This window comes from Chanos chanos, chromosome 1 (assembly GCF_902362185.1).
Source record: "Chanos chanos chromosome 1, fChaCha1.1, whole genome shotgun sequence".
NCBI classification, from domain to species: Eukaryota; Metazoa; Chordata; class Actinopteri; order Gonorynchiformes; family Chanidae; genus Chanos; species Chanos chanos.
In genome coordinates, this window is record NC_044495.1 from 42,345,527 (window position 1) to 42,360,863 (window position 15,337).

At 45.2% G+C, this 15,337-nt stretch overlaps 1 protein-coding gene across 1 annotated transcript; it reads left to right on the plus strand.

Annotated features, from left to right (window-relative positions):
• The first annotated feature begins 300 nt into the window (after nt 1–300).
• atp23 (ATP23 metallopeptidase and ATP synthase assembly factor homolog) lies at nt 301–6,582 on the plus strand. Its single transcript, XM_030784687.1, has 6 exons — nt 301–503; nt 845–890; nt 984–1,065; nt 1,299–1,436; nt 4,307–4,390; nt 5,782–6,582. The coding sequence occupies exons 1-6, from the start codon at nt 353–355 to the stop codon at nt 5,983–5,985; spliced, it is 705 nt and encodes a 234-aa protein (XP_030640547.1). The 5' UTR covers nt 301–352; the 3' UTR covers nt 5,986–6,582.
• The last annotated feature ends 8,755 nt before the right edge of the window (nt 6,583–15,337 follow it).

A 15,337-nucleotide genomic window follows, 5' to 3' on the forward strand; every position in this document is an offset into this window, starting at 1 on the left:
AAACTACGTTACTTGGACACGTTCAGGAGGTACAGTGCAGACTGTGAACGTTTAAGAACAAAATGTCAAACACTAGCTGTTTTCAATTACAGTGCTGTTAGAGTTATATCTGAGTACGCGAATTGCTGGTTTTTATAAGAAGTAAACCGTTGTGACACTGAATAGGTTTCTCTCTGCTCTACATCGTTTGCGCGAACGCCGCCTGTTCCACACAAACCTTTAACCTTCTACCTCGGACGTATCACGTGATCGTCAATCTCTAGTATGACCTCGCCTTCAACTCAGAGTAGCACATAAACTTGAAGCCGTTTGTGCCGTTGTTTTGTAATACGTGAATGTATTAGTATAATTCATGGATCAAAGTAAACAACAAGAGGAGGACTATGGCTATAATTTATTTCCGGAAAGAAAGACAGGAAAATACAAAAAGGGGTCGATAGCAGAAAGCCTGTTCACTTTCAACCACAAGTGTCAGGTCATGCTCCATTTGGCTATTGAGACAAGTAAGGTGCAGCTTGTGTACCAAAATCGACAAATAATGTTAAAGAAATTGTCACGAATGAGTAATCCCTGAGTATGCCTCACTTTGATAGTTCACAAACTAGGGGTAAAATATATGGCAATACAGCATGCGTTTCACTTATGAAATTAGTGAGATATTGCATATCAGACAGCGTTAGAACGAATGATTATGTAGTTTATGTTCGCCACTCGGGAGTATGAACGATTCTTATGTATCAGATAAAATACCTAAGATAGTTAGGAACTAGCTGAAAATTAAATATGCACTTCGTTTGAACTGTATAAACACTTTTCTTGGTCTTTAACCCTTCTTCTCCGCAAGGTCCGTATGCAAAACTTCTCCTTGGAGCAATGAAAAATTCTGGATGGTATGTGTAACTCAGTGCACGACGAGTTTTATAACGATAAACATTAGGTCAGTGAATGTTATCGCTCATGTTTGCTCTACTACGTCTTCCCAGCGCATTGCACAAAGACCGACATTTTTCCTGTGAAGACTGTGATGGCACTGTTAGTGGTGGATTCGACGCAACAACGTCTCAAGTAAATGGCACATCAAAATTTCGTAAATATTTTGCATGTAATGTGATGTCTTTTCTTTTCCTTACACCCATGGCAACACATAATATCTCAAATGTTTTCATGCTAGCAGTCCCAGAGAAGATCTAGTTTGTCAGACAGTGTTATTGTCTCCTTTTATTGGAATGAATTGACATTCAACATCAAACCGTTTCAGAGATACACATGCAGTCTGTTTTGTGTCGATTTGTTTATAGATTGTTTTGTGTCAGAACAACATTCACCAGCAGTCCCATATGAACAGAGTGGTCACACATGAACTCATTCATGCCTTTGACCACTGCCGGGCCCATGTCGACTGGTTCAACAACTTCAGGCACTTGGCCTGTTCTGAGGTATGGTCATGTTGGGCTGTCCATCAAGAACTAAACACTTGTGTGTCAAAACAGAGTAACATTTAAAGTGGGGAAGGTTGGTTGACGAACCCGTTTTTGTTGTGATTCCGTGTGATTGCTTTTGTAGTAGTGCTGAGATAAACATGTCTAAAAAAAACTTGGAGAGAATAATGAACCAAGCTGGTTTGGCTCGAGCAGTTTGCAGAGCTATTTAAAAGCACAACTGCACCATACAAAACGTGATGAAACCCATGGTTTTTTTGTGACTATTGGTAGGTTAGTGTGCATTTTATATATATATCAGAATCAGATTTATTGGCCAAGTATGTTAACACACACAAGGAATTTGGTTCCAGCCGATGGTGTCTCTCTAGTACTATAGGCATATACAGACAATGACATGTTATTTAAGACCAGAGTACACAATATACAAGCAATATACAGACAATATGAGACATCAATATACATAAAGTGGGTGTGGAAGTGCAAACAACAGTAATACGCATTAAGTAACAGAATGTACATGATCAATGGTAATGTGCATATGTATGAGGGTAGTGCAATGAAACAAAACAAAACAAGACAAGACAAAAGAAGTAATGTGCATCACATATGGGAATGGGAATGGAAGTATGATTATTGTACAGTAGGTAATTGTAGATTTGAGCAAGGTGTAATAACTGTCTGTAGAACAGGAGTAGTGATGTGTAGCAGGTGATACTGCTGGTCAGTTGTTCATGAGGGTGATGGCTGGGGGGAAGAAACTGCTCCTGTGTCTGGTAGTCTTGGTGCACAGGGTTCTGTAGCGCCTACCAGAGGGGAGAGGTTGAAAGAGGTCATGTCCCAGGTGAGAGCAATCTGTACTGATTTTCCCTGCCCGTTTCCTGGTTCTTGAAGAGTACAAGTCCTGGAGGGTGGGCAGGGGAGCACCCATGATTCTTTCTGCTGTCATCACTGTTCACTGCAGTCTGCTTCTATCCCGTTTTGTGGCTGCACCAAACCAGACCGTGATGTGCACAGGACAGATTCAGTGACTGCAGTGTAGAACTGCCTCAGTAGCTCCTGTGGCAGACCAAAGTTCCTCAATTGCCGCAGAAAGTACATCCTCTGCTGGGCCTTTTTGAGGATGGAGTTGATGTTGGTCTCCCACTTCAGGTCTTGGGAAATGGTAGTACCCAGAAACCTGAAGGTCTCCACGGTTGACACTGGGCTGTTGGATATTGTGAGGGGCAGCAGTGCTGAGGGGTGTCTCCTAAAGTCCACTATCATCTCCACAGTCTTGAGGGTGTTCAACTCCAAGTTGTTCTGGCTGCACCAGAGCAGTAGCCATTCAACCTCCCGCTGATATGCAGACTCGTCACCATCTTGGATGAGTCCAATGACTGTAGTGTCGTCTTCAAACTTCAGGAGTTTAACAACCGGGTCCTTGGAGGTGCAGTTGTTGGTGTAGAGGGAGAAGAGCAGTGGGGAGAGGACACATCCCTGGGGAGCACCAGTGTTAACTGTCTGAGTGCCAGAGGTGACTTCCCCCAGCTTCACTTGCTGTTTCCTGCCTGTCAGGAAGCTGGTGATCCACTGACAGATGGCAGGGGATACATTGAGCTGGGAGAGTTTGGAGGAAAGGACTTCTAGGATGATGGTGTTGAATGCCGAGCTGAAGTCCACAAACAGGATCCTTGCATATGTCCCTGGGAGGTCAAGATGTTGCAGGATGTAGTGCAGTCCCATGTTGACTGCGTCATCTACTGACTGCATTCCTGGTCTTCTGTCTCAGGAAAAGCCGGCTCACATCCTCCTCACATATCTTGAGTGCAGCCTGAGAATCAGGGAGTGAGGGTAGGGGGGTTGCCAGAGGGGGCTATTGTCGTTGAGTTGGAGTGTGTGGGGGGGTGTGAATATGTCCCTCTCAAACCTGCAGTAGAAGGCATTCAGGTTGTTGGCCAGGTCTTTGTTTGCCTCAGCAGGGGGAAATGGTCTTCTGTAGTTTGTGATGTCTTGCTGGCCTCTCCACACTGATGCAGGGTCATTGGCTGAAAACCTGTTTTTCAGCTTTTCAGTGTAGCTTCTTTTAGCCACTCTGATCTCTTTTGTCAGTAGGATGAATGAGGAAAACTCGCGCGGAGAATAAAAAGGCTTGCAGTTTAGGAACAATGTCTCCAAGTTCGGGCTGCAGTATTTGCTTAGCACTGTGACATCTTTGCACCAGTTTTCATTGATGTAGAAGCAAATTCCGCCGCCTTTCGTTTTGCCTGATGGCTCCATTACGCGATCCGCTCGGTGTAGATGGAAGCCCGGCAGTTGTAATCTGCTGTCGGGGATGGATTCGCCGAGCCAGGTTTCAGTGAAACAGAGGGCAGCAGAACGTGCAAACTCCTTGTTTGTCCCATTGAGGAGAAGCAGCTCGTCCATGTTGTTGGGCAAGGAATGGAGATTTGCCAGGTGAATCGATGGGAGCGCAGTTCGAAATCCCCGCTGTCAGAGCTTCACATCCGCACCGGCGCGTTTTCCCCGTCTGCGTCTTTTCCCTGTCCCCCACAGAGCCGCTGTTCCTCCGACTAGTTTCTCCCAAAAACCTTCTGTGTTTGTGAGAACTGGCAAAAAACTATCTGGAGTGGACTGCCTTATGCTCTAGAGAGCGCTGTACCGAGGCTGCCACCCTCGGCACCATCATGCTCAAATCCATATATATATATATATATATATATATATATGTATGTATGTAGGGTTTAATCTGCTTTAGCATGGAAAGAGTGACAAACCACAGAGTTCACACCACCTTTTTCCTGTCAATATTCATCTTTCGAATCAGTCTGGTCTAGTCAGTCTGGTCTAATCAGTCTTTTATCTCTGATCTGTTCTGTGCCTTTAAGATCCGTGCAGCCAACCTCAGTGGAGACTGCTCATTCAGCAACGAACTATCCAGATTCAACTTTGGGATAAAACAGCATCACCAGGTAATGTGTATTTGCGCAAACTTAGTAACTCAAATGTGCAATAGGCTGTAAAGCTTAACGCAGTCCACCCTGTATTACTGTTCAACTCCAGCTCAGCACACCTGAATCAGGTAAACAGGGTGTACGGTGTTAGTAGAGTGATGAGAGAAAGTAAACAGGGTGTAGAGCAAGGGTGTCAAAATCCTGTCCTGAATGGCCATGGTCCTGCTGTTTTTCTTGTCAACCAACTAAATACAATCTTTGATTGGCTGAAGAACGTGCACACCTGTTTTCAAGGTGAAAATCAACAGTTAACTAAGCAGGACTGTGTCCCTCCAGGACTGGATTTTGACACGTGGTGTAGAGTGTTAGTACAGTGACCTGCAGAGCTGGTGAGGGAATGTAAACAGGGTGTAGAGTATTAGTACAGTGACCTGCAGAGCTGGTGAGGGAATGTAAACAGGGTGTAGAGTGTTAGTACAGTGACCTGCAGAGCTGGTGAGGGAATGTAAACAGGGTGTAGAGTGTTAGTACAGTGACCTGCAGAGCTGGTGAGGGAATGTAAACAGGGTGTAGAGTATTAGTACAGTGACCTGCAGAGCTGGTGAGGGAATGTAAACAGGGTGTAGAGTGTTAGTACAGTGACCTGCAGAGCTGGTGAGGGAATTTAAACAGGGTGTAGAGTATTAGTACAGTGACCTGCAGAGCTGGTGAGGGAATTTAAACAGGGTGTAGAGTGTTAGTACAGTGACCTGCAGAGCTGGTGAGGGAATGTAAACAGGGTGTAGAGTGTTAGTACAGTGACCTGCAGAGCTGGTGAGGGAATGTAAACAGGGTGCAGAGTGTTAGTACAGTGACCTGCAGAGCTGGTGAGGGAATGTAACAAATAAATCGAAATGGCTCAGTGTATTCTGGTGGACTGGACTAAGAACCATCACTCTACTCTCCTTATTCGAGCAGCGTGTGAACGACAAGACATGTCAGAATGAGATTTGAGTAGACTCAGAATAGTGCAGGACATTTGCTTATGTAATTTAACACTAAGAAACTGTCATATAATGCCTAAGACAAAACCTTAGTTCACGACAAGCCAGCGTTAAGCACCAAAGCCATTGTTCCAGTGTGTGGCTATATTCGGAATCTATCTACTTCACAGTTCAGACAGTGTCTGTCTCTATGTGTTCCTTACAGTTCAGACAGTATCTGTCTCTATTTGTTCCTTACAGTTCAGACAGTGTATGTCTCTATGTGTTCCTTACAGTTCAGACAGTGTATGTCTCTATGTGTTCCTTACAGTTCAGACAGTGTATGTCTCTTCTTCTATTCTGTAATAGGGCAGAGTATTTTGCATTAAAGAATCTGTTCTTTAATAGTGATACTCAAACATTCCCTCTCTGTTCCTTCTCACACAGGAGTGTGTCAGGGGTCGGGCGCTACGCTCCATTTTAGCAGTGAGGAAGATAAGCAGAGAAGAGGCGGAGAAGGTGGTGGACGAAGTCTTCGACAGCTGCTTCAACGACCACGCGCCGTTTGGCCGAATTCCACACAGCAAGAAAGATGCAAAGTTTGCCTACAGAGATTTTGAGAACAGAGATCGATATTCTGCAAACCTGTAAATTTTCTGTGAAACACATGGCTTAGTCTAAGGGTGCTAATGTAAGGAAGGAAACGGTGTCCGTACTGTACCTTACCGAGGCTTTCTGCGGCTTCCAGCTGTCCGGCGGGATCAAGGAGAGGTGGCTGATAATTCTTTCCTTAAAGAAAACACAAAGCTGTCTGTATGTCCCTCGCTCTCGTTGTCACACACTGAATTAATGTCATGATGGTACAAAAAATAATTAGTTGTAATTTTTTTGGGCACTGATGTTGCAAAGTGGGCTATTGTCTAGACATTTCAGGAATAATTTATTCAAGGCCACTGAAATGATACATGGTGTTGTAGCTGTTTTATAGAACTGATATTATGACTGATGATTTTTGTTCATGTATTGTCAGCTTGTCCTTCCTGCTCATTCAGTGTGAGACGTTCCAAGCCCGTTCATTTAATGTCATAACAAAAAAAAATGTGGAGTCACGTTTTACACGACCAGTGGTGGTTGCCACTCTGTGTGTGGATCCGTGTGTCCATGGTCAAGATTTAAAGCTCTTTGACTGTTTTCTAGAGAACTGGTATCAGTTGTATTCCCAATGTCAGCTTGTGTGGCAATAAAAATAGATTCTTAAGCATGTGTGACTCCTGTTTTTCTGTTGTTGTTGTTGTTTGTTTTGGGGTTTTGTTTTGTTTTTTAAACCTGTATTACTTTTGCATAGACTTGACTGAGCTACTCATTCAGTGACCTTTTTGTATTTTATCTATAAAACAAAACAAAAGACACTTGAGCTGAACTGCTGAGTCAGTGTGCAGCAAACACAACTGGTCATATAGTGTCACTCGACTGAGATGAGTGACAGGTGGAAAAAACTGCATGGTTAGACGTTTGATTTTATGATAGCCACATTGTGGGTGGGTACCTTGAAAGAGGAATCAGTCTGAGAAAAAATTTAAAAGAGAAACTGGGGCACTGACTCATGCTCTTAAAAAAAAGAGAAAAAAACCTGAGTACATGCAGGTAGTGCCTGTTTTAAACTGCAGATATTTTAAACTGTTTTGAAGACTTCACATTCAAGTGCTCAATATGAAAATTTGTCCTGCTGAGCTCCACAAGAAATTAAGCTTATCATTTTTTTCTTTCATATTTGCCCTCACCCTTCTGTCTTTAATAATAAGGAAAGCTCTCCTTCCCCGTTATTATGGTCCATCCGTGAATATGAATGGGGAAACTGAGCCTCTTCAGCAATTTCAGTTTGTTTCTTAAGTTTGCTTAAAAGTTGTTTACATAAAACACTTCGAGAGGATCCTTGATCAGACAGATGGCAAGATTATTGCGATGGCTTTGAATCATTTACAGTGAGAACATCTGGGCTATGTAATTACATTATAGTTTCTGGTACAATTTTGTATTCAAAAGCAAGACACAAATACAACAGATGTTGAAATATCTTTTTATTTTAGGAAACTGATACAGGATTAAGGACTAATGTGTAGCCCCCATTCTCTTTACAGTATTCCCCAGTACTTTTCTATACTCTTCTATCATTATTATTTCCTATAAGACACAGGAGGTCACTGATGATGTAAGTTTCAATAGATACAAACACAAACAATAAGTAACTGTATGTATTCATAGTGTTATGATGGTAACAACAATTGGGTACTCTGAAATTTAATTTTGCTGCTAAGAAGAAGCTAAATAGTTCAGTTGTCATCCAGTAATACTGAAGATGAAAAACGACAATGTACCTGTGGAGGTTTGTGGTTGAGCAGACAAATCTGTAAAAATTTCAGAGAGTGCAGTTATTCATCAGTGTTGGAGCTGAACTGAGTGGATGTGATGTCCATACATAAATGCATTAGACAAGTTGAGAACGGCCACAGAAACCACTGGCCCACTCATACCTGTACAGGTGAGCCCAGCATCTTCCTCATGGGAGCAGTCAGTGTGGTTCTTCAGGGAGAGAGAGCAGTCCCACAGGTGGATCTCATTCCCTCTGCACTCCACCCTGCTCAACCACACAGTAGCATTCCCATCCGCCCTCAGTGCCGGCCCACAGCCCAGCTGTCTGCACACTCCCATGTCCTCCTTGTGTCCACAGTCATGTGGTCCCCATCCCTCTGACCTACAGCTCCACAGGGACGTCTCAGAGCCTCTCCACACTGGAGCTGTCTGCACACAACCTGGGCGTCCTTAATATCCCAGAAGTCATCACACACTGTTCCCCATGAGCCTTCATGGAAAACCTCCAGACGCCCTGCACAGTCACTCCCAGAACCCGCCAGTCTGAGGGACCTGTGACCTGTGTTCAGAAATAAGGGTATAGAGACATACTGGAAAAATATGGATTCAAGATAAATTCTTTTGAATTGAAACAAAAATTAATTTCCCAGTAGTAGTGATCAAAGTTTTTCTGCATGTCAGAGGTCAAAGTGCAGGTCATACAACACTCACCAGAGCAGATGACTGACAGCTGTTGGCTGGGGCTGCAGGTTGTAGTTTGTGGAAAGCTGCAGTTCCCCAGATGAGCTTCAGTCCCAGAGCATTGGAAACCAGACAGACACTCATCACTGGCCCCTGGGCTGGACGGAGAGGAACCGTAGAACTTTACCACAGAGCCACAGCCCAGCTGTCTGCAGACCACAGAGGCTTCAGTGACACTCCAGGAGTCCAGGAGAACTCTCCTCCGCACTTCATGGAGGTAAACTTCCACCTCTCCTTCACACTCCCTCTCTCCAGCCAGCCGCGCTCGTCCATAATGAACAGACATAAAGCAACCTGAAGAGGAGAGTTGAGCTTTACCAAAATCATCCTCTGTAGGAGCATTTTGTTTGTTTATAAATGTTTCAAAACTTTAGTCACTTGCACTACATCCTGCAGCTATCAGAGCTGAAGTGCTAGACTGAACATGACTCATATAAACTCACCAGAGCAGATGACTCCAGCATCCTGCCTATGAGAGCATGCAGCTCGACTCCATGAAGAGATGACACATGCTGAGAGGCGTGTCTCGTTCCCCTGGCAATCAAACATATCAGACCATATTTGGCCACTCCCCTCCCCAAACCAGTCACCACCCACTACAGCTACAGCACTCCCACAGTTCAGCTGTCCACAAAGGACACTGGAGGCTCTGATATTCCATGATGCATCACACACTGTGCTCCACTCACAGGTACTACAGCTCCGCTCGACCAGAGCAGGAGTCAGAGCTGCTCACTAGTCTGAAGTCTTTGAGCTGTGAACAATAGAAAAAAGGTTAATGTTAAATACATGAAGACAAACAGGACTATGGAACAGTACATAAAATTAAAAATAAAAAAGTTGTAATAAGGGATTATCAAGATACAACATGTAGGTTATTTAAGAGGAGAGGTCATATAAAGCAACTTATCAAGAACATATAAGTCCCACATTGTTGTCATGGGAACAGTTTGGTCTATGTGAAGGTGATGTCAGACAGAGGAAAATCTGAGATTCATTGCCTCTACACTGAATCTCCTCTGACCACACCTGACCCTCCCCTTTGCCAAAAGCAGCTGCTCCCAGCACCTCTACAGGAACCCCACAGCCCAGCTCTCGACACACAACCTCTGCATCCTGCAGGTCAAAGTCAGCATCACACACCGTGCCCCAGGTCTTCCCACGAAGCATCTCTACTCTCCCAGAACACAGATTAAAACCATGTGCTAGTCTGGGCATTTTATGACCTGTGGATATAATTCATTTGAGAGGATTTCAGTAAATGTATTTAGAAGAAATGATGTTCCTGTATCAATAGTGGGTTATGTTTAACAGTTAAAGATAAAATTAATTAACTAAAAAATGAAAATGCCATATCAAAATGACTGTATTACAGAGCAGAGATTCTCAGCAGGGACTGATTTTTTAATCATCATTTCATCACCAGTTCAGTCTCACAACAACTGACAGAAGACACTGAAAAATCATTTACTTTTTTTTTTTACTTTTACTTTTTCTACTGAGAGAAGATATCACACAGAGAAAGACAGAAAGATTGAGGCATTGCTTTGAAATCACCAGGGACAATGCCCAGAAAATGCCATGGAAATGCTTCTAAATTAATAATCAAATAATAATCAAATATGTTAGACTAGAGCATCAACTATCAACTACACTGTATTCTCTCCCTCAGTTTTAATTAAAAATTGTAAACTCTGTTGAACAAAATGGCAGCAACACTCTCAGCCAAAATACATTTATATACATATTAATATAACCATATATTTATATTTTATAGACATATTGTGACGAATGTGACAGAAGACCCAAATGCAGAGCTCTGATACTTTAATACAACCGTTCAACGAATCCAAATCAGAATGCTTAGGAGTAGTCAAGAAACACAAGCCAGGGTCAAAAATCCAATGGAGAGTTAACAGGAACAAGTACAAACAAATCCAAACACGAATGACAATGAGCAGGGTCAAAAGGCAGGCAAAGGGTCAAGCACAGGAGCAGACTATCAGACACAATCAGCAAAAGTACAACAGCGTTCAGTAGAGCAAGCTCAATACCTCACAAGGAGGTGCTTGCTACTGCAGCCCTTAAATCCCCCAGTGGTGATTAGGTGGACTTGCTGCAGGTGTGTCAAAACTCAGGAGACTCAGAGCGTGGGCGTGGCTGAACAGCGGATTGGCTGGGAGCAGGTCTGACAGTTTCCCCCCCTCCACAGGCGGCACCTGACGCCCCAGACCGCCTTCTGGGTGGGCGACCACGAGGCCGAGGAGCTGGCCGATCAGGGTGGGTGCGGTGGAAGTCCTCAATTAGCGAAGGGTCAAGGATGTCACGCGCTGGGACCCATGACTGCTCCTCAGGGCCATATCCTTCCCAATCCACTAGGTACTGTAGCTGTCCTCCACGGCGTCTGGAGTCCAGGAGTGCATGAACTGAGTAGGCTGGCTCGCCACCAACATCAAGAGGAGGGGGAGGATGGGTAGAACCTGCAGGTGGATTCATGGGGCTGAAGAAAACGGGCTTCAGTAAAGAAACATGAAAGGTTGGAGTGATTCGGTATCTGGGGGGTAGCTGTAGACGATACGTCACAGGATTAATACGTTTAATAATCTTAAAAGGACCTATGTACTTGGGACTAAGCTTTTTTGAGGGGAGACGGAGCTTAATGTCCCGTGTTGACAGCCACACCCGTTGACCAGGATGGAAGATGGGAGTGGGGCGACGGTGGCGATCTGCAAACCTTTTCTGACTTCTGATTGCTCTCTGGAGTTGTACATGAGCCGTCTCCCACACCTGACCACTCCTACGAAACCACTCGTCAATGGCGGGAATCTCACTGGATTCTGCTTCCCATGGAAACAATGGTGGTTGGTAGCCTAGAACACACTGGAAAGGGGTTAATCTTAGAGAGGTATGAACAAGGGAGTTTTGGGCATATTCAGCCCATGAGAGATACCGACTCCAATCTGCTTGATTATTGGAGCAGTATTGACGCAGGAAACGCCCAATCTCCTGGTTAAGCCGTTCTGTCTGGCCATTAGATTGGGGGTGGTAACCTGAGGATAGGCTGACGCTGACCCCTAGGCGTTCGCAGAAGGCCTTCCAAACCCGAGAGGTGAACTGGGGTCCTCTGTCTGAGACGATGTCCTCTGGAATCCCATAAAACCTGAAGACTTGATTGAATACATACTCAGCCAACTCCATGGCCGTAGGAAGGCCTGACAGTGGGATTAGTCGACACATTTTGGAAAAACGATCCACAATGACTAAAATGGTGGTATAACTGCTTGACGGTGGTAAGTCGGTAATGAAATCCATGGCTATGTGTGACCAAGGTCTAGCTGGAATGGGCAAAGGTTCCAACATACCTGAGGGTAAGGCGCGTGAACTTTTGGACTGGGCACAAACTGGACAGGAGAGAACGAAGTCTTTGACGTCATCGGTAAGTGAGGGCCACCAGAACCTCCGGGAGATCAGTTCTTTTGTTCGTGTTATTCCAGGGTGACCAGAGCTGAGAGAAGTGTGTACCCACTGCAGGAGTTGAGGACGGATGGTGGCTGGGACATAGGTCTTGTCAGGTGGTGAATCTGGTGGTCCTGGGTCTGTGCGAATAGCATCTTGTATGGCGTCCATTATCTCCCACCTGACTGGTGCCACCACTGAGGACGATGGTATGATGGTGTCTGGAACTGAAGACCTGTTTGGAGCTTCAAACTGTCTGGAAAGGGCATCTGCCTTGATATTTTTTGTACCCGGACGGTACGTGACAGTGAAATTGAAACGAGTAAAAAACAGGGCCCACCTGGCTTGTCTTGGGTTAAGTCTTCTTGCTTCTCGAATGTATTCAAGGTTCCTGTGATCTGTTAGCACAACGAATGGGTGAATAGCTCCCTCTAGCCAATGTCTCCATTCTTCCAGAGCTAGTTTGATGGCCAGTAACTCCCTGTTCCCTATATCGTAGTTTCTCTCTGCTGAAGACAGTTTGTAGGAGTAAAAAGCACAGGGATACAACTTAGAAGGAGTACCATGGCGTTGTGATAAAACTGCACCCACCCCTACCTCAGATGCATCCACTTCCACTACGAATGGTAGAGCTGGGTCAGGTTGCTTCACTACAGGTGCAGTGGTGAATAACTCCTTCAGATGCTGAAAAGTAGTACGGGTCGAATCATTCCAGTGGAGTGTCTTTGTCGCCTTTCGAATCATTGCTGTGAGAGGTGCAGCTTCTGAGCTAAAGTTCCGTATAAAGCGTCGGTAGAAGTTTGCAAAGCCCATGAACCTCTGTAACTCCTTTACTGTCCTTGGTTCTGGCCAATTGCGAACAGCCGAAACCTTGCTGTCATCCATTCGAACTCCGTCAGGACCCAGCACATATCCTAGGAACGGAATGGTAACTTGATGGAACTCACATTTCTCAGCTTTTGCAAACAAGTGATGTTCTCGGAGCCGTTGAAGCACCTGCTGGACATGCTGAATGTGTTGAGAGAGACTGGAAGAGTAGATAAGGAGGTCATCAATATATACTATCAAGAATTGGTTAATCATATCATGGAAGATCTCATTCATGAAAGACTGGAATACTGCCGGAGCATTGGCTAGGCCATATGGCATTACTAGGTACTCATAGTGCCCTCTAGTGGTGATGAAGGCTGTTTTCCATTCATCTCCTTCACGTATGCGGATGAGATTATATGCACTTCTGAGGTCTAATTTGGTGAATACATTGGCTTTTCGGACTTGCTCTAGGGCTGCAGGGATCAATGGGAGTGGGTAACGGAACTTTACCGTAAGATTGTTCAAGCCTCGGTAGTCAATGCAGGGACGAAGTCCTCCATCCTTCTTTTCTACAAAGAAAAAACTAGATGCTGCAGGGGATGTAGAAGGGCGAATTATTCCCTGTTTCAAAGCCTCATCAATGTACTGATCAAGAGCTTCTGATTCAGGAATGGAAAGTGGATAAATTTTACCTCGTGGTGGTGATGACCCAGGCAATAGGTCAATGGCACAGTCCAATGAACGGTGTGGAGGAAGAGTGGCCGCCCCCTTCTTGCTGAACACATCCAAGAACTCTTGGTATTCGGTGGGGACCTTCTCCGGCTTGACTGTATTAGGACTCTCGATTGAAGTTGAACGACACGGAAGTGCTAGGCAGGAGGAAAGGCAATGCGAACTCCAGGACTGAAGTTCTCCCTGACTCCAAGAAATGACCGGATCATGTAAGCACAGCCATGGATGACCAAGTACCAGGGGATCTTTGGGGGATGTGATAACTAACAACTGCAAGTGCTCATGATGCAGTGCGCCGACTTGTAACTGTAGAGGGGAGGTTTGCTGGGTCACTGTTCCTTTCCCTAAAGGTTGACCATCCAGTGAATTGATGTACAGGGGTGGATTAATGGACCGTAATGACACCTTTAGTTTTCGGGCCAGTTCTTCGTCGATAAAGTTGCCTGCAGCACCAGAGTCCACTAGCGCTGTGAGGGATAATGATTTAGATCCACAGGAAATCAGGACAGGTACAGAAAACTGTTTGGCAGAAACATTTAGGAGGGCGGATACTCTTACCCGGGTGTTAGGCAGGAAGTCCCGTCTAGGGGGGCGCACTGGGCATTCTCTCCTTTGATGACCAGCTTCCCCACAGTAATAGCATAACCTGAATTGGTATCGCCGTTGGCGTTCTTCATTGGTCAGTGGAGCTCGGCCCAGCTGCATTGGCTCAGGCTCAGTGCTAGTGGAGGAAACAGAAGGCCGTGGTGGTATCACAGGGTTAACTGCAGGTAGGGAGTGAGTTACTGGAAGGGTTGGCTGTAATCCCTGGCGATCACGCAAGAGGTTATCAATGGAAATGGACATTTGGATATACTGATCAAGGCTTGATGTATCTCCCCGGCAGGCGAGCTCTGTCTGAAGATTAGCATTCAGTCCCCGACGATATACGGTGAGAAGTGCTGGTTCACTCCATCCACTCCCTGCTGCTAGGGTTCTGAATTCGAGGGCATAGGCAGCCGCAGAACGATTCCTCTGACGTAGTTCACATAGTTGATTACCTATATCACGCCCTGAGGCAGGGTGATCAAACACTTGCCTAAACAATGTTAGGAAGTCATTTTCTGAATTTAAAACAGTGCTATTTTGGTGCCATAGTGCAGTTGCCCAATCTAGTGCCCTTCCAGTTAGTAATGAAATTGCAAAGTGAATTTTATCCGATTCAGACAAGAACATATGGGGGTTGTGATTGATGTACATGGAACATTGCATGAGGAAGCCCTTGCACTTATCTGGATTGCCGTCATATCTTTCGGGAATGGCGATGATTGCTGGAGAACTTGGACCTCTACTTGAACTGGGCGCTGACTCAGGGTGAGCAGAAGCCGTCGAGGGTTCTGGTATAGTTGGGCGCTGTGCAGGAGAGTGCAACAGCTGCACCAACTCTTCTAACCTCTTCTCTTGTTGACTCAGAAGCTCCCGAAGCTCTGCTGGATCCATTTGAGGTGAGGTATTCTGTGACGAATGTGACAGAAGACCCAAATGCAGAGCTCTGATACTTTAATACAACCGTTCAACGAATCCAAATCAGAATGCTTAGGAGTAGTCAAGAAACACAAGCCAGGGTCAAAAATCCAATGGAGAGTTAACAGGAACAAGTACAAACAAATCCAAACACAAATGACAATGAGCAGGGTCAAAAGGCAGGCAAAGGGTCAAGCACAGGAGCAGACTATCAGACACAATCAGCAAAAGTACAACAGCGTTCAGTAGAGCAAGCTCAATACCTCACAAGGAGGTGCTTGCTACTGCAGCCCTTAAATCCCCCAGTGGTGATTAGGTGGATTTGCTGCAGGTGTGTCAAAACTCAGGAGACTCAGAGCGTGGGCGTGGCTGAACAGCGGATTGGCTG

Excerpts from the sequence above, each read along its gene's own strand:
- atp23 (XM_030784687.1), top strand. The coding sequence starts at position 353 with ATGGATCAAAGTAAACAACAAGAGGAGGACTATGGCTATAATTTATTT. Across the intron at positions 504-844 it reads CCATTTGGCTATTGAGACAA|GTCCGTATGCAAAACTTCTC; the intron begins GTAAGGTGCAGC and ends CTTCTCCGCAAG. Across the intron at positions 1,437-4,306 it reads GGCACTTGGCCTGTTCTGAG|ATCCGTGCAGCCAACCTCAG; the intron begins GTATGGTCATGT and ends TGTGCCTTTAAG.